The 18,473-nt window shown below is 35.9% G+C and overlaps 1 protein-coding gene across 2 annotated transcripts in view; it reads left to right on the plus strand.

The window, feature by feature from the left end:
- NFX1 (nuclear transcription factor, X-box binding 1) overlaps nt 1-17,780 on the plus strand; it is a 75,026-nt gene extending 57,246 nt beyond the window's left edge. The window contains exons 21-24 of one of the 2 annotated variants that reach the window (XM_063159004.1): nt 2,905-2,971; nt 6,023-6,168; nt 12,707-12,808; nt 14,297-17,780. In XM_063159004.1, coding sequence (XP_063015074.1) covers nt 2,905-2,971; nt 6,023-6,168; nt 12,707-12,808; nt 14,297-14,372 — 391 coding nt within the window. In that variant the 3' untranslated portion in view covers nt 14,373-17,780. The remainder of the gene's footprint in view (nt 1-2,904; nt 2,972-6,022; nt 6,169-12,706; nt 12,809-14,296) is intronic. The other variant, XM_063159014.1, reaches the window with a different exon arrangement.
- The last annotated feature ends 693 nt before the right edge of the window (nt 17,781-18,473 follow it).

Here is an 18,473-nt window from a genome sequence, read left to right on the forward strand (position 1 = left end):
ATGTTGAGATGATGTGTCATCTGAGAGTTTTTACTCTTGTGTTTGTAGGCATGACATTAGGTTTTACCACGTCTAAATTTTGTAGAACAGCTTAGTATGTTTTCTTCTTCCTCCAGTATTCTAATGCTGCATAAATTTCATTGTTTTGTAAGGATGTTTGCTACTTGAAAATCCTTTATTTAATTTGCTGATACTTTGAAATAAGTGAAAATTTTACATAAGCAACCATTCAGAATTTAAGAGTAAGTTACATCTTCTTTACTTCCAACTGATGAACCTACTGCAAAATAGGAGCTGAATGTTTTCATTGTGGCGTTGCTGTTTTATTAGTTATTTGCATTTAAAAGTGCTGTTTTATAAGGACTATTCTCTTAGTTGTGTGTAGAATATGTTTCGCTTCATCTTCTTCAGAAAACACAGCACACATTTTCAGTACAATAAGAAGGGGAAAGTTTTGCATTGTGTGTATAGTCTTCTGTGGTTTTTTAGAGTACAGTTCTGTCTCGTCTTTCTACCAGCCACTACCCATAGTGCAAATGTTCATCTTTCATGTACAGAACTGACCAAGATCATGCACTGTACTGCAGATGGTCAAACAGATACCTTGAAAAGTAGCCTTAATGCTTTCACACTCCTCATTCTTTCTGTGATTTTACTTGTGTTTCTTTTGTAGCCTCTTTACACTACTGGTAATTTACAATAAACAAATACACCAAGGTTATTCTTACTGAGTCATAGCTAAAGTAAAAGTTTTTGTTAATCTTCCAGTCAATTACTTTGTACATTGAATTAGTGGATTTCATTTATGTAGTATTACAGATAAATGAGTTTCTACTTAAAGTAACATAGCTCTCTTTACAAGAGCAACAATTTGTGAATCTTTGGCTTTATGAATATTTTTCCTTGACTGCTCCTGGTCATCTTTTGTCTCAGTAGTGTAGCAAAAGATTTGTCTTTCAAGATGGCAGGATCCAGATATTGTATCTTTTACAGTATGTTTTTCAGGTGGCTCAGTATTCTGAATAATTTCTGACAGATTAATTTATTCTTGCTTGAGTGCATCACTCCAGTAATGCAGGAGTTCAGGGATTGTGACTTTCTACAGAGCATAAGTTACATGCAGGATTTTAGAATGATTGAGAAACATGAGAACTGTCTCCCTGTGCATTCAGAGTCATTGCCTCAAGAAGGTAGCAGCTACCAAAGTCATTAGTAGAATCTCATATTATTTTCTTTAGGCAATTAGTTGATCTGTGTAGCTGATACATTATCAAAAGCTGAAAGAAATGTATACCTAAAAATGAAGAAAACTTGAGAAAGCTGTAAGAATTCCTGATTTTGAGGTGTAATCTTTAATTACAGAATCCTAAAGCTCCCAAAATGCAGTACAACTCCAGGTAACAGGAAGAAGATGAGCAAGCGTAAGCCTGCCAGGATAATATGTCTCCTCTGTAGGACAGTGGTAGGAGAAGGGGGCACCAGGAATAGCATGGTAATGCTAATCTTGCTGATGTGTTTGTCAGGATCTGATAAGGAGCCAAGTCTCTCCACCATATAGCTTTACATGAGAAGATACTCTGCTGCCGAGGGGAATCCATCTTGTAGCGTAGAGATGGCTACCAACTGAGCACAGATCAGAGGGTACAGTTCCACTGGCTGGACACCTCAGCACAAGTATCACTGTTCAATTGGACATTGATGATGTTGAGGCTGCTATTTGATGAATTAAAACTATTGGAGAAGGAGAGATGCCACTGAGCTGACTCTCTATTTTACACCATGGGTGTCTGGAGATCCCTTTCTTTTTAACTCTACCCAATTCAAATCCTTTTTCCAATTCTCTCAGTGTTATTCTTCTGTCTAATGAAGACCAAGGAGTTCTCGTAGCTACATTCAGTGCCTGTGTATTCTTGCTAAACCTTGAAGATTTGTTTACTAGTGATGGGCTAAATCCATCGTATCTGATCAAGTGCTGTTGGTAGCTGAGCTATTCAGTGTTGACATTCCGCACATTTGTTTGAGACCATTTTTATGGTCTTGATGATACATTGACTTCAGTGCCCAGAACTTTGGTAGGTCATCTACCAAAGATAGTTGTACTTGCTTTGGTAGGCGCTTCTTAACTGGACAAATTCTGACATCATTCACAAAGTAGTACTGTGTTGGTATGGGATAGTGCCTGGGTTTTGAAGAATTACTTACTACTAACCAGCTTTGAGATATGAAATCTTCATGCAGTCTTTTTTCCCCATGGAGATGGTGGCCTAACAAATAGCAACCTTACTTTTAAAGTTAGTTTACCTGCTTATTTAAGAACAGAGCACAAAGTTCACCTTGACGTGAAAGACTCAAAGAACTGTGATGATGGTAGTTACCAAAAAATACTTCAAACAAATCCTTAGTATCTCACATCAAGAATGTTTTATTTGCTTGCCAATAGCCTTATGCTGCTTCTTGAATTCTTCATAATTTGTTTTGCTAGGGGAACTGAAGATCAAAATCAGTGAATTTGTCTTGGAAAAGAATTCCACTTTGTTTACCCTATCCCCATTTTTGTGTCTCATCATATCTTGTAATTAAGTAAATTAATGACACGTAATTTAAAAACACCAAAATAGCAACTTCAAAATCTACATTGTTCATTTGAAAATGTAGGATTGTATTGTCAGACAGTAGAACCATGTCATAGAATTTTATTATTGGTTGCAGTTGTTGAAGAGGAAATAATTATTTTTGTAATAGTGATGACACACTAACAGTCTTTTGATGTGAATGAAGCTTTTGCTTGAGTCATTTGTGTTCATGTTTTTTTCATTTTGTTCTTGTTGAAAAATACTACAAAATATGAAGATATTTTATCTTTGTACACTCTTGCCTTGTTAATCTAGAATGCTGTTCTTGCAGGAAGGATATAAAATTTGTCAGTGACATTGAGAAGGAAATGAGAATGCTTGTGGAAGCTGTGAATAAGGTCAGTGTTCATATATGAGTTTGATATTACTGAACTTTATTAATACTCATAGTTATGAGTTGACACTAGATCTGTTTGGGCTCCATATATATAGTGCACAGTTTATTGCAAAAAGAACAAAATTTTTGGGAGACCTAGTAGTTAAGGATTACTTTGGTGCCAAACCTTTCTTAAGGATTCAAGCAGTGCTAGGCTTTAATGCATCAATGGATTATCATCAATTTTTGGATCTCCATTAATAAAATATTGTTAAAGATGATGTTTAAACATTCCGACTTTGAGAAGGAAAGCCTTGGATCTCTGTAGTGGAACGTGCTCACAGATTTTTTGATATCTTCCTATATTTGCTAGTGCATGAGGTTGTCCTCTTTCTTCTATAAGAAAACCTGGATTCAGCCACAGTGTTTGAGAGACTCCAGTATACTTAGAGAGGTTGATACCACAGACACAATCATATGTTTTTCAGTGATACCACATTCTGCTATGTCAGGGTAGCTTGCTGCTACTCCGTGGAAGACCCAGTATATGTGATTCAAAGGACCATGTAAACTATACTAGCCTCAGTTGCCCTTAGCTCAAGAAGGAGCTAATTTTCTGTAGAAAGCATAGTTTTGAGTTCCCTAGGCCCTAAGGACAGTTACTTAACTTTACTCCTTCAAAAAATTATGGATGATGTTTCTTAAACAGTCTTGGTGCTTATCCATCTGTCTAAGGTTCTTGCCCATTGTTTCTGTCATTAGAATGAAAGACGAAAATGAGTCAGTCTGTGTCTAGTTATCAAAGGGGCCCCGTGGGGTCATCCAGTCCAAGCTCCGAGCTCAAGCAAGGTCATTCTAGAAAGAACATTGCATGGGATTGCATCTAGACAGATCTCCAGTGAGAGAGACTCCACAGTCTCTCTGGACAATTTGTTTCAGTCTTCAGTCACCTGCACAGTAAAGTTCTTTCTTATGTTCATGTGGAACTTCCTCTGTTCATGTGGAATGCCTCTTTTCCTGTTGGTTGGCGCTATTAAGGGGCCGCCTGTTAAGCAGCCAACTATTATGCTGCCCGGCTCCATCCTCCCGACACTTTATCTTCAGATACTTATTGACAAAAGAAATAATATTAAATAAAATCCTATTTGTCATCTCTTCTTGAGGCACAATAGGCCCAACTTTTTCGGCCTATGTTTGTGAGATGCTCCAGTCCCCTGTCATCTTTGTAGCCCTCTGCTGGACTTGCTCCAGGAGCTCCACTCCTGTCTTGTACTGAGGAGCCAGTACTGGACACAGAATTTCAGGTGAGGCCTCATGAGGGCTGAGTAGAGGAGCAGGATCACCTCTCATGACCTCCTGGTCACACTCTTCCTAGTGTACCATGTCATTAGCCTTGTGCCACAAGGGCACAATGCTGTCTCATGACAGCTTGTTGCCTACCAGCACCTCCGGATCCTTGTCTGAAGATCTGCTTTCCAGCAGGTCAGCCTATACTGGTGCATGAAGTTCCTCTGTACTTGCCCTTTAAAGAATTTCAGAAGGTTCCTCTCTGCCCATTCCTCCCACCTGCTGAGATCCTTTTGAAGGGCTGCACAATGCTCTGGGGTGTTGGCCACTCCTCCCAGCTTTGGGTCATCAGTGAACTTGCTGAGGAGAAATCTGCCCCTTCATCCAAGTCACTGATGAATAAGTTAAAACAATATTAGAGCCAGTACTGACCACTGGGGAGCACTGCTAGTTACAGCTTGACTCTCTGCCACCAATCACAATCCTCTGAGATCTGCTGTTCTCAGTACACCTCACTGTCCAGTCATCCAGGTTGTACTTTGTGAGTTAACCCATGAGGTGGCAGAGGACACAGTGTCAAAAATCTTCCTGAAGTCCAGGTAGACAATATTCAGTGCTCACTCCTTAACTGTCCAGGGGATAGATAGTTATTTTCTTTGTTTTCTTGTACAGTCAGATTGGTTAAGCTTGCTTTTCCTTTGCTGATCCGTACTGACTAATCCTGATCACCTTCCTGTCATCCCACGATGACCTTGAGGATGAATCATTCCCATCACCTCTCCAGAAATTGATGTGAGACTGTGTGTTGGTTTTGCATGGCCTAGTTTTTGGTAGTGGTGGAGTGGGGGTCACAGAGATAGCTTCTGTGAGAAGCTGCTAGAAACCTCCACCGTGTCCAGCAGAGCCAATCCCTGATGGCTCTGAAGATGGACATGCTTCTGGCCAAAGCTGGGCCAATTAGAAATGATGGTAATCTCTAATTACCTCTGCAATAATATATTTAAGAAGAAATCAAAACAAAGGTGGTGTCACAGTTTTGATTCCAGCTAGAGAAGAGGAGGAGGTGAAAGCTTGTGAGGAAAACAACATGGAGACACCAAGGTCAGTGGAGAAGGATGGGCAGGAGGTCCTCCAGGTGCCAGAGCTGTTAAGGTCATGGGCTCATAGGGCCCTGCTTCTTTGTTTGTTCTTTTACTGTTGATATAATAATCAGTGCTGAATCAAGCATTATCAGTCTTTGTTAACAGATAAAAAATAGAACATTGGGGTTTTATTTAATAAAGAGCATACTGATGGCATGAGGAACTTGCAGATAAATAGCTTCTTTGGTAGAGGGATGTGATTGATAAATTTGACATCTTTGTAACTATCTGCACTATTTGCATTATGAATCCAATCTGCAAAATAAAATGGGATCTGATATGAACTTTTATTTTTAAAAATAAAAATTCTGATAAAAATAATTTTGTGTTGTTTCTTGAAATTTAAGTAGAATGACTGTAACCAGGATTTATATTTCAAACTTAAAATATACCCCTATGTGGGCATGTGTAAACTTTGAGGTGATGGAAACAACAGAGAACATACACTTTAATTTTGGGAATTAAATTAATAATTTTAGATGAGCTTTCTATCAATACAGAGGTCTTACCAATTTATTTTGTCATAACAGCAAAATTTTAGAGGTAGAAACACTTTTTTCATTGTTTTTTTTTTCCCTGACTCTCCTGAAGGAAAACTTCACCTTTTTTTTTGTTTCTTTCTTAACCTTTTCTGTTGAATTCAGGGCAAGCACACAAAGAAGAGTCATTGTTACCCACCAATGAACAGAGACCACCGCAGAATCATCCATGAATTAGCTCAGGTTTATGGCATTGAAAGTGTGAGCTATGACAACGAACCAAAGCGCAATGTTGTTATCACTGCAGTGAAGTATGTAATTCATTGTTGCTTTCAAATCTTTCCAGTATAGTTTAAATAACTGGATGGTTTTTTTATCACTTAACAGATGGAGTTTATTTACAGTGCAATTTGCAAAATGCAGTAATTTCCAGTAGAATAATTTTTAAAGCAGTTTTTGAATTTATAGTTTCATGGGCTTATTTACTCAAGTAAATCTTCAGAGAAGAAAACACCATTAAAAATAAAAAAGCTAAGAAAATATTCTGCAAGATTGTTCTCCATTCATCTTTCCAGTAACTTTTGGTCATCAGCTAGATTTGAAAGAGGTATCAAAAATAATGTATGAAATAAAATTTTATGAAAACTAATTTCTAGGTTGAGCAATCATACTTAAATTTGCACCATCTTTGAAAAAATCTGGTTATTGTAACATATTTCTCCATCTATATGAACCTATCACAGAGTATACTCTCTCTTTAGCTAATGGACAGAGAGGGAACAGGAATTACTGCAAATAGAAGAGGTTTTGTAGCAAAAATGAAATGTTTTGGAGAGCACTCACAGAAGGCAGTTCATTGTAGAAAAGAAAATTAAGGGAGTACAGCTAAGAAAAAACCAAGGTGATTGCACTAAAGACGTAGTATGGGAAGACTTCTTGTATCAGAGCTTCATTGATTGTGCTCCTTGTTCAGCAGCATATTTAGTTTAGTGCTGTCAAATTGTGCCTATTTAACAACCAGTTGTTTTTAACTGTAAAGACTGACTGCAGTTGTAAGAAGTCTCTCATCTTCCATGCTATTAGAGTGCCATGAGCTATTCCTGAACTTGTTCATCATTTGGTAGCTTAGCTACAATCTTGATTTCTTCCGAGAGAGATGGAACATTACTTTGATCTTACATTGTAAAATACTTTGTGTTTCAAGTAAAGGAAAATGAGCAAAGAGTTCATATTTTAAAAATGTCTATTTAAAAAAAAAAGAAATAGGAGGGCAGAGGAGAAATTAGTGAAGATGATAAAAGGAGCAGGGCAGATGATTATGCTTTAAAAGCAAAGGGGTGTTTTGCAACTCGAGAGAGGGAGGCCTTCCTCTGTATGGTTTTAGGACAAATTGCACACTTTTTCTTCTCTTGGGTTTCCCAGGGAGTAGTCTACTGTGCAGAATGCAAATGCTTCTATTTTATTATTGCCACTCTTAAAAGACACTTGAGTGGTCTGCTGAAACTATTCTTCAGCTGCATAGCAGTATTTCTTAATTTAATGGATTATTCCAAAGCTTCTTTTAATTTTCTTTTTATTTGCCACTTCTTCAAAATATAAAAAACATTGTAGCCTCACATTAAAATAGCTCATATTCTAGAATGATATTTTTGAGTATTTCACAATGGCTTCTTCAACTCCCAGAGCTAGTAATCACCAGAAAGTCAAAATGGTTTTGTTTCATTCTATCTCAGCAATGCCTTTGTATTTCTATCATGGGCTCTTTCATGTATAAATAAATGAAAATCATTCAGGCAAAAAGACCATTCCTTCTTTTCACACTCCAGTATTTTGACATTCAAATTTAATATCCCTACACAAGTCCGTTAGAAGGGTGAGAAAGTCTCCTTGGTGCTAAGAAAGCTTCCTCCAACCAGGTTGTTTCCTATTCCAGAGATCTAAGGGCAAACTTTGCCCTCAGCCTCTGCCTCCATCACCCACAGTAAAAAGTTGGTCATATTAGCTGCATTAGAATCACTCATGTGCAGCATTGCCCATATAACCACAGAGAAGATCATTCCCAGTATTGATTGACTGTTGAGCTTAGTCTGAATTACAGTTCTGGGTGTCATTTGAAGTGTAAGACCTGTAGGGGATCCTTTCAGGTGCCTTTCTCTGTGCTTGCCTGTTGGGCATCTTTGCAGTCACCATCTTTTGAACAGTTGCCATACAAGGTTCAGAAGTAATAGCTAGACTGTTGTGATGAGAAGGGTAAAACTTTCTTTTCGAAGTACACACTTGTGTTTCACTGTACCAGTCAGTGTTTTTTTTAAAGTTTTTTACTTGGACGAGTAAAAGTTTCCTTCTTTTCCAAATAACTCTGGATTCCAGAGCCTGTTAAAGGGATGCCTGCTTATTTTTATGTAGTGGCCAGTGTTTAAGCAGCTTGTCTGGACTTGGGAAATTCTAGAAGTGGTTTTGAGGGCAGTTATTCTTGTAAGACCGATCTTTTTCCTTTTACTTCCAGGAAGAACATTAGGCTCAGTTTTTCCTCATGAACAAGGGGACTTATTAAGAAAGCCACATGCTGTCATAGTTTCATTGACACGTCCTGTGTTATTTTTTTTCTCACAGGATTTTACTTCCTTTCAGTAAGGTCAGTCTGAAAACGGTTTTGAAGTGGATACCTAGATGTACACTATACAAAATCAACAGAATCAAAGACCTAAAGAAATTAAACCCCCTGTTACCACATGGAACATCCTTATTAGATCATGGCAGTTGCATCGCAGAAAGAAAATGCTGCACATCCCAGTACATTTAAGTACAAATACTGCTATAAGGTCACCAGCCAAGGTGGTTTTGACAGCAATCCTGCTTCAGAAGAAAGCTGCATCTTTTTCTAACTGTTTTTTTCCTTAAATGTTGTTGTAAGTTGTTTGCCCTGAGAATAGTATGTGTTGCTTCTGGAAAGCTTTTAACATAGAATATATGTATCAGGAGATTGTTAGAGAGCCTTTTGCTTCATTATTCCACCTCAACTGCTACCAGTTTTTGGAGACATTTTTCAGAAAAATCTGCTCTGTCTGAAAGATGGTGGTGCATTTTTGCAAGACTACATGGAATAAGTCTGAACAGAACAGATTGGTGGACAAAGAATTTTATAGTAGTTCATACCAAAACAGTTCAATGCTGACCCATACTGTAGTTACAAAAATTGAGCTTGAAGTCTTGAAGTAGACAAATTGAGTCATGATTCCCACATTTCAATTTTATACAACAGGCCATCCTGTCAGGACTAGTGCTGCCTTAAAATCAACAGATGGTTTATGTTCATGCTTTTCCCGTACTGCCATTAAAAAGGTGTCATCTCAACATTGTTGCTTGAGGCAGGCACTTGGTTTTTCTTTTCCTTACTTTGGGAATAAGTTAATGAAATGAAGAATGGCAACTTTCATATCAAAATGTCCAAAATACTGGCAGAGCCTTCTGTTTTCATATCAACAGTTCTTTCAGAGCTGATGATAGATAACCATGGGTTAGGTAGGGTCTGCTTTCTTGCTTATTTCTGGTAATTAATTAATCAAAGGGGGTTTTTTTCCCATTGTGTATCTGTATCTGTTTAGTTGAATTGTTGAATTCAGTTGTTTGGGGTTTTTCCACATGGGCTAAATTTGAGTGACTGTTTCATCTTCTTTTTCCTTTAACCAATCAGTGTGCCACCAATGTATACAGAAGGTGGTGTTAATTTTGCTGAAGTGTAAGTTTATAGATTTTCGTCTCTAAATCCCCTGTGGCTTTTTGGTATGTTTTTTTGTTGTTGGGATTTTGGGTTTTTGGTTGGGTGTTTTTTGTTTGTTTGGTTTGGGTTTTTGTTTTGTTTTGTTTTGGTTTTTTTGTTTGATCTTGGTTTTGTTTTTTTTTTTTTTTTTGACGTATGCTAAATGGATTTCCCTCTAAAGAAAGGGAGGGAACATGTCTAGGCCTTGATGTGACAAAAGTGACCAAAGCAGATTTGGTTCCAGGGTCATCTCTGATTGTTCACAAGGCTTTGATCCCTCCTGATTTTTAAAAGTTTGCTATATTAATTCTCTACATCCTGGGAACATTTAACTTTAGAGCAGAACTTACTTTCTTGAAATGCAGGAACATTCTCTTTTTTCAGTAAGATTTTTTTTTTTAGCTAATTAGTAGAAATTGCTGCCACATGTATTCTTCCAGGTGTTCTGTTCCCAGCATTTCAGAGCTGTCAGTTATTTTCTTTTTTACTATACAAGTGAGATAGTCTGATATTCTAGAGTAAGGACAGACAACTTACTTTAATTGTTGAAGGCCTTTCTAGGCTTCCTTCTTTTTTTGCTTAATTACCTCCAGGCAATTTACTTTCCATGTTTTTGCATATCACAGTTGATAAAAATGAAAGACAGCAGAATACCCTCCCATCTACCACTGTTGTCTTTTTCCACTTAGAACTCTAGAGTTGAATTGTAACTGAAATAGCAGTGTGAGCATTTGACTTTATAAAACAGGCTTAGCACTAAGGGAGAAAAGGACTTTTTAACTGTTTTATACAGGAGAGGAAAATCACCTGATTTCAACTAATAGGACTGTAATATACTTGTTAGAGTGTACCTGTAAACGTAATATAATCTTGAAAAAATTATGGCCAGTGACAAGTAACTTTTTTTCCAAATTCTTCAACTGTTGGGGAGATGGGAATGCTTTTTTAATTGGTCACCTATGTTTGTAAGATCTTGTAGTTTATTGGAATAGAATGTCAGTACTCAGTTTAAAACAATACTGAAAGGGGCTCAGGAGTCACCACTTAATATTTTAGTGGACTTAACCTTGAAAATGTTGTGGAGTTTTTCATCTGTGTTGCCACAATATCACAAAAATTTGCCCTTAAATGCAGACTGATATAAACAATATACTATTAAATAAAAAAGATGAAGATAACGGAAATAAGACAAATACATAATTTTTGTAAGCTCTGAAATAGAATTGGCATTCATCTGCGTACTGATGTGAGATTTCAACTGCTCAGGGAAATGGGGAAAAAGTATGAATTATCAAGTACGTGACAAAGCATGGAACTCAACATGTGCAAATTTCTGGAATTAAAACAATATGTAACCTATTGCTTTGCAGCATTGTTCCTATTCAGTGTGTAATTTTGAAAGATACAAGATGCATATGATGGTATTCATTGAGTAGGAAGTTAATGTAATTACCAAACACAGAGAATCTCATTATCTGGAGGAGTATATTTAAAAATGGACGAATAAAGTAAATAAGGAGGAAACATCCTTATTTAGTGCTCGACACAGAATTATGTAGGTTGGGAAGAGATCATTGTGTCCAGTAGTAGTATCAAGTCTACCTACCATTAAACCAAGTCCCTAAACATACCTACACATCTTTTAAATACCTCCATGGATGGTGACTCATCCACTTCCCTGGGCAGCCTATTCCAGTGCTTGGCAACTGTCTGAGTGAAGAACGTTTTTCTAATACCCAATAAAAACCTTTCAGTAATGCAGTTTAGTTTAGTGTACAAGAAGTAGTTTGGTCTGAAAATGTCAGTAGTGTGGGTTTAGAATAAAGTGCAGGAAGGGTAAAAAAATTGACCTTGATGAAGTTTAAGAATTTTCATTTATTCAGGCTTATCTGCCCCCAGATAAGATGAAGAAGAAACTGGGAATGGGAAAGATGTTAACAGTGGAAGCTCTTTCAGTCTTGCAGTTAAATCATCCAAGTGAAATAAGACAAACTCAACTCTTGAAAAGTGGCTCATTAATTCAGAGGAAATTTTAAAAGATCTTCACAACCTATTAAAGATAGTATATTTGGTAATGATTTGGTTTTTTTTTTTTTTCAGTGAGATGCCTTTTGAAAAGATCTTGCTTGGACTTTTTTATTTTTTCCTGGGTGTTGGGAGTTGTTTGTTTCCAGATTAATTTTTTTTTATATATATCCTTCTTCTTTCTCCAGCCTTTAGGCAGAGTTTGCCAGCTGAAGTTGAGTCTGATTCACAGCCTAAAATACATAAGTATACACGCTGAAGTACATTGTCCTCCTATACTGGAGAACATACTGCCCTGTAACCATAGCCGTGGGATGACCCTTACACTGCAGATGGGACAGGCACAAGTGTGGTGGCAATCACATAATAGATTGTAATTAGCATGGAGGACAGAAGAAGCTGATTTTCTAATTTGCCCACTCTAATGCATAGTGGTTTTTTTCTGATCTGATTCGCCTGGAACTGCTTACAAGGAAGAGGCAGTGTTGTTTGAGAGAGTGCCTTTTAGCAGAGTGCTGTGATCAATGACTTCAACATTATTTACTGCCTGCATTTGAGAAGGTGTTTCCAAAATTTTAGATATAGTTGTAAAGATTCTTTGAACTGTGTTCTTGTGGTGCTGAGTTAAGCTATTAAGTTGTTCCTTCTGATTTATATCTTGTTCTTTGAAAGAACAGATATGTTGCCCTGGAGTATAAGTATCCCAGTTTTGCTATTTTAACAGTTGATCATTTAGTGCACTTCATAGTAGAAAGGAGTTGTGGACCTCACATGTGGAAAAGAAGTCTGGATACCAAAGCTCAAATCTAGTAAGCTGCTTCTGCATCTTTTATAGACAGCAGTGAAGAGACATTTAGGATACTGGATAGGTTTTTCGTAATGAAAATGTATTTTTTGGAATGTTGGTCTCCATGGCTGGAAAATTAAATATTTGAATAGACAATTTAAGAATACAAATGTGAGCTCTGATACCAAAATTGCTACTTAGAAATATTACTCATTCCCAACTTCTTAATGAGTATGATTTCCTATTGAACTAAATACTCTTTCTTTTATTTCTTTAGAGGGAAATCCATTTGTCCAAGCAATACCTTAACTTCTGTGCTAGATAAAGAAATGCAGAGCAGACCTGCGCCTCCTTTTCTTCGTTACAAGCAAACAGATAAGTAAGGAATTTGGATTTAAAACCTTATTCTTCAGTTTTGTGCTGAGTTCCCCATGGAACATATTCCTGAGCTTCAACTTCATATGCTCTGTTTCTGCTTTTTTCCCTTTTTTCTGCTTTGGAGCTTGCAGTATGCATTAAGATGTTCTTTCCACAGACGTAAGCATGAAATGAAGTGATAAGAAAATGTGAGATTGACTGTGTGTTATAGGGGTAGTAGCATAACAAATATTATTCGGGTTTAAAATTATTTTAAAATAAATATTAGATAGTTGGGAAGAGAGTGCTCTTTTGGAGGTTTGGGATTCTTTTTTTTTTTTCTTTTACCTTTATCCGGTGTCTTACTGGCATAAAATGATTTATTTGGACTGGTATTAAATGTATTTTTCTTGTGTATATATGACTGCACAGTTGATTAAAGGTGACCTACAATTTTTGTCAAATGGTAGAATTACTGAATATAGGGTATATAAGGCATCTTGGTGAATAGTCTTAAAAGGACAGTCTTTATGTTGTATGACCTGCCAGCTTCAGATACTTGTAGTTATCTCATAGTTACATTTTTTTTTTTTAATGGGTGGCTTTTTATTTGTTCGGGTTTTACCTTTTAGAAGTGTTTTCCTCCCAAATTTTTTGCAGATGAGCATCTGAAGTTATGTTCAAGTACCTTTTGCAGAAAGGGACTGCTTAACGTTGCAGTAACTACTTTTGGTAGATGCTGCTGGAATACAAAGTAGGCTGTTCTGAAAAAATTTAAATTCTTTCAGAGCTAAGCATCTAGAGCAAAACATATTTCTAGAAGAATTGCTTAAGGTGTAACTCAGTGTCAGTTTTTAATAGGTTGATACTGTCTTTTTCCACTTCTGTGCAATTCCTGTCTTCAGTGACCATAATTAAGGCTAAGGAGTTATGTAGCAAAATTAAATAGAGGGTCTTAGCCATTCATTTTTCATTACTAGAAGTAAAGTTTCTTTAGAAATTCTTAATTCTACAAAATCTTTTGGAAGATCTCATAATGTCTTACTGAAAAAAAATCTTTACAGTGTTTGGATTTGCTATGACTGTATATTTTGTGTTACTCTTGCTTTTGAAAGCAAGCAGGTTTGATCATCAGCTCACTTTGGCAGTATTTATTTTGCTGTTTGCTTTAAAAAGGCATTTTGAACATTTAGTCTTCAGTACAGTATCATTTTAGTAAAAATATTACTGGTAAATTACATTTTCTGGTAAAACCCTAAAAGGCATTTAATCCATTCAGACACATGTTGATGTACATTAATTTAATTAGTCGTATGTTTTTGTAAAAATTCAGTAAACAAAGGCTTTCTGGAGCATTAAGATACTTCGATTAAAACTTAGTTTAAAACTACATGCTATTGACCAATGCAGTGTGTATGTGCACACTTAGATATTATGGGAGTTTGTGATTCAGTTTACTTTGTATCTTTTTTTTCCATGCATGTAACATCTAATATTCTTGTAATTTCAGGACTAGTGGAAACAGTGGTTTATCCAAACCATTAAAGGAAGAGCCAGTAATTGACTACTTTGATGTCCAGGACTGAAGTGATTGATATAGAATCATTCAGATGAATAAGAATCACATAGATTATGATACAGAAGCTTAGAGGTGAAAATAATAAGTCATTGTGTGAGGTGCTTTTTGATTATCTGTCAAATGACCAGTTGTTCAGCATATTCATAATTTAACATCTAAAGTTAGCTAGATATGCTAGATTAAAAAGTTAAGCATTTCAACAGTTTATGTAACTGCATAATACCTAGTAGTAGTATGAGTTTTTTAAATCTGGGTTTGGTGCAATTTTGTATCTAATGTGCAGCCAGAATAATTTAGATTTTCATTGATGACTTTGAAGCAAGAGAACTGATGCAGATATATTTTTGGAATATTAAGAACAACAATAAATCTCAAGTATTTATTTTGATGTATCACACACAACTCAAAAGGGACTAGAAATAATCTGTGATAAAAACACTGATTGGGATATTCTTAAAGTATATTAATGTTTTATTAATTCACTTTTGTGTTATTTGTGTTAAATTTGAGAATTTGAGTTAGTCTTCTACATAGAAAGAAATACAAAATTAAAGTATAAATGCATACATAAATGCCTATTAAGAACACAGAATTGCTTTGGAATCTGAAGAATCAGTATTTGGGGAAGGTAGGGAATTAAAACTTACTCTAATGTCAAATTTGATGTGTTTAAAAAGAAAAACAAGCAAAAACAAAGAAAAAAACCCAAACTAAACAACAACAAAACCAACCCCACAACATGAGATTACTAATACTACTACTTTTTTATTCAAGACCTTGAACAAAATCAAACTTCATATATTATTTTGGTGTTCTGTGCATGATTTTGTTGTGGTTTATATTTTTTTTTCTGTACTGTGCAAGTATAAGATGAATGTGTGAAGTTTGGTTTTAGTATGTTATGAATTTCTAAAATTTATAAGTCCAACTGCCTAAGCTATTTGGCAATGGAAAATCTTTGTTTTATGGGAAATGCCATTAACAAAATGGGATGACAGTTTAAACACTGACAGATGCCTGAGTGTTCTCATGATGGTGGATTGTTTCCAGATCTTGATTTAAGATAGGTGAGTAGCTCTCTGGGAGAGGAGATTGTAGATCTGATCAGAAGAGGTGGTACAGCTCTGAATTGGAGTCATATCTGTTCTCCTGAGGAGAAGGTTTTTTGTATTAATAGCTTTAGGAACTCTGACGCTGATGCACTCTGATTCTTATTCCTTGTGGCTGCTACGTGTAATACTTGAGGTGAGTCCCCTATACAGCATAGGAGGCTGATGATAAAAAGGGGCTCACTGCGTTGTAGTGTGAGATTTGTTGCCAAAAAATTGAAAGCATTTACTCATGCTTAGATTCACGTAGAGTTATCATATGACCCTGAGCCTTAACTATGAAGCCATTCCATGGCTACATTTCAATTGAACAGCTCATGAAACATGGAAGAACAAGTAGAAAACTCACAAACCATACCTGTCCCCCCAGATGTTTTAAAAATAAAATGCTTGCTATTATTGTATATTTTTGTAGGAGTTTATTATTTCACATTTTTAAAAATGCAGGCTTAAATGGCACTAAACATTTGAAGTGTTTCAAGTAAAACAGGTACCTTTAAGAGTGTTCAAGCTTTACATTTGTATGTAGTGATTTAAATTTCTTTTACTTTTTTATTTAATACTTTATGAACAGAAATGAAAATTAAATCATTATGTCTTGCATTGCCCTTAATTTCTTAAGCAAATTATGGTTTGATTCTACAAGGTATGTTGCTAAATTCAACTGAAGAAATAAGTTACTTCCAGGAATGTATTTCTTCAATCCCTTCCGTGTGAGGACTGTATCTGTACCAGTGCTTGCAGACAAGCGCTGTCTCAGTGTGGCCAAACAAGGGCTATTCCTGGTTTTGAAACTCAGAGCTATGTTAATATAGCACTGACTTAAAGCTAGCAAGACCTCTGTTAAGAATGTGTGTAGTTAAGCCACAAAGGTAGGTTCGAGACAGGAGCTGGCCACACATGTCCAATGAACTGAGTCAGATGCATGTATACCGGAGCACACACAATTGGTTTAATATAGGTAGACCTAACATTACAAAAAATCAAAGTGGTTTAGTTGATAATAAATAGAATAAAGCTGAAGCCTACTAACTATTCACAGATTCACATGAATATAGCCAAAACCATCACATTTGTGCCTCTGATTTGAAATTTAAAACCTAAAAGGTTTTTGTGGTATTATTTTCAGCTCTGTTTAGTGGAATTTTTATCAGATTATGGCATAACATAAAAGCTCAACAGTTTTGGTGAGACACACTTCAGCAGTCAATTTGCCACTGCTTGTAATAAGAAAATGGAAGTAATCTCAGTTTCTCAAGCTAAGATTAATAATTATTACTGAATGTGTTCATACTGAGAAGTCATACTTCTTATCATTTGCTTCTTAACTATGTGAATGTTAAAACATTTTTATAGAACTATATGTCCCACATCTCTAAATCATGGCTGTGGGATCCATACCTGTAGTAATGAAGCAGTTCACAAGTACCGAATCTTTTTATTTTTAATTCATTTTAGTAACTTGGTTAAAAATATGATACCATATGTTTCCCCACGAAAGTGATTTTCCCTTGGAGCTCAGCTACATAGCCTTACGAAGGAATTCAGCAAAGGTTAACAGTGGCGCTGTTTCTGTTTTGTTTTGCTTTTGCTGCAATGTGTCAGTGACTTTCATATGGAATATGGAATAGTAATAAAGGCTGGAAATTTGATATATGTGATAATTTAGCTTCATATTGCACGTGTGCCTTGTGGAAATACTTTTCAAATAGCTATTTTTTAAATCTGAGCTGGCATTTACACCTTTTATGTAATGGAAGAATAAGTAGATAAAAGAAATTTTTGCATCAGTGAAGGCAGTGGCAAAAATCATGGTGATATCACTGTAACTTACAACTTCAGCTTCAGTATGCTAGCAATTTTCCACAGCCCTAAGAATAATATTGTCTCCTGTAAATATATTTGGACAAACTACTTCTCAGTAAGCATCTTTTGAAATAAGTTATGTGATAACAGTTGGAATTCCTGCAACTTCATGCAGTGCTTTTAAAATTGTATTTAAAATAGGCAGATAGTTTGGCATCTGGGCTCTGCTGTTACCTGTCTGTGTAGCTTAAAATATTTAAAGTGCTCTGAATATTCAGTATTTGAGTTGAACATAAAATTGTATAAGATACATGAGTAAACTTCAAGATCACTTGTTTCTATGGCAGCTTTTACATTATCTGTCTCAAAATGAGCAAAGTAAAGTTTTTCTACAACACTTGTCATTTGTTGAAAGATCTATATTTAACTGAATTTTGTCAAGTTACTGATGTAAAATTGCTTTCTTTACAAACTCAAAATAAATCTAAACTTAAAATTCAGTGCTTTGGAATTGTTTGCAAACTTCGTCTTGGTATTCAAGAGTTGGAAGACTGAGACATCACAGAGAAACAAGTGTAAAGATTTAAATGGACATTTGGGAAGTTCCTTTTCCTCAAATTTTTAAATAAAGTATGTGGTTTCCTGGATTTGAAGTGATTTTTAAATTAATGCTGTGTGGAGAATGAAGCAAGTAAAGAGGGCTCCCCAGAAAATGGAGAGTATGCTGCCTTCTTGGAATTCAGAGGTACAGGAGAGACGATTCTGGATAGAAATGTGCATTTTGGTTATATGAAAAACCTTTTATTATGTCAGCCTAAATGCTACTTGGCAGTAAAATATATTATTGTAACTTACGGTCCCTTCATTGTTGTTTGTTCACCATTAAGTGGTAATGGTGACTGTAAGGCAGGTGGGAGGAGGGGAAGTAAGGATAATGTAGCATTAAAGTTCTGTGGGCATTAGATATAAGAAACTCAGGATGATATATGGGAGGTGGAGGGATGATATAAGAACTCTGCCATCATAGTTTAGTATGTGACAGAAAGATTCAAAAAGCAAGCAGTCTGAAAGTCAGAGCTTTGAAGTGATTTGAAATAATTTGGCTCCTCCCTAAACTTTTAACCCAGGTCATGCATTTTCAGCAGAAGCCTGACCTGATATTTCAGATGAAGTGCAAGATGGCTCATAGAAAT

This window comes from Melospiza melodia, chromosome 1 (assembly GCF_035770615.1).
Source record: "Melospiza melodia melodia isolate bMelMel2 chromosome 1, bMelMel2.pri, whole genome shotgun sequence".
Lineage (NCBI taxonomy): Eukaryota > Metazoa > Chordata > Aves > Passeriformes > Passerellidae > Melospiza > Melospiza melodia.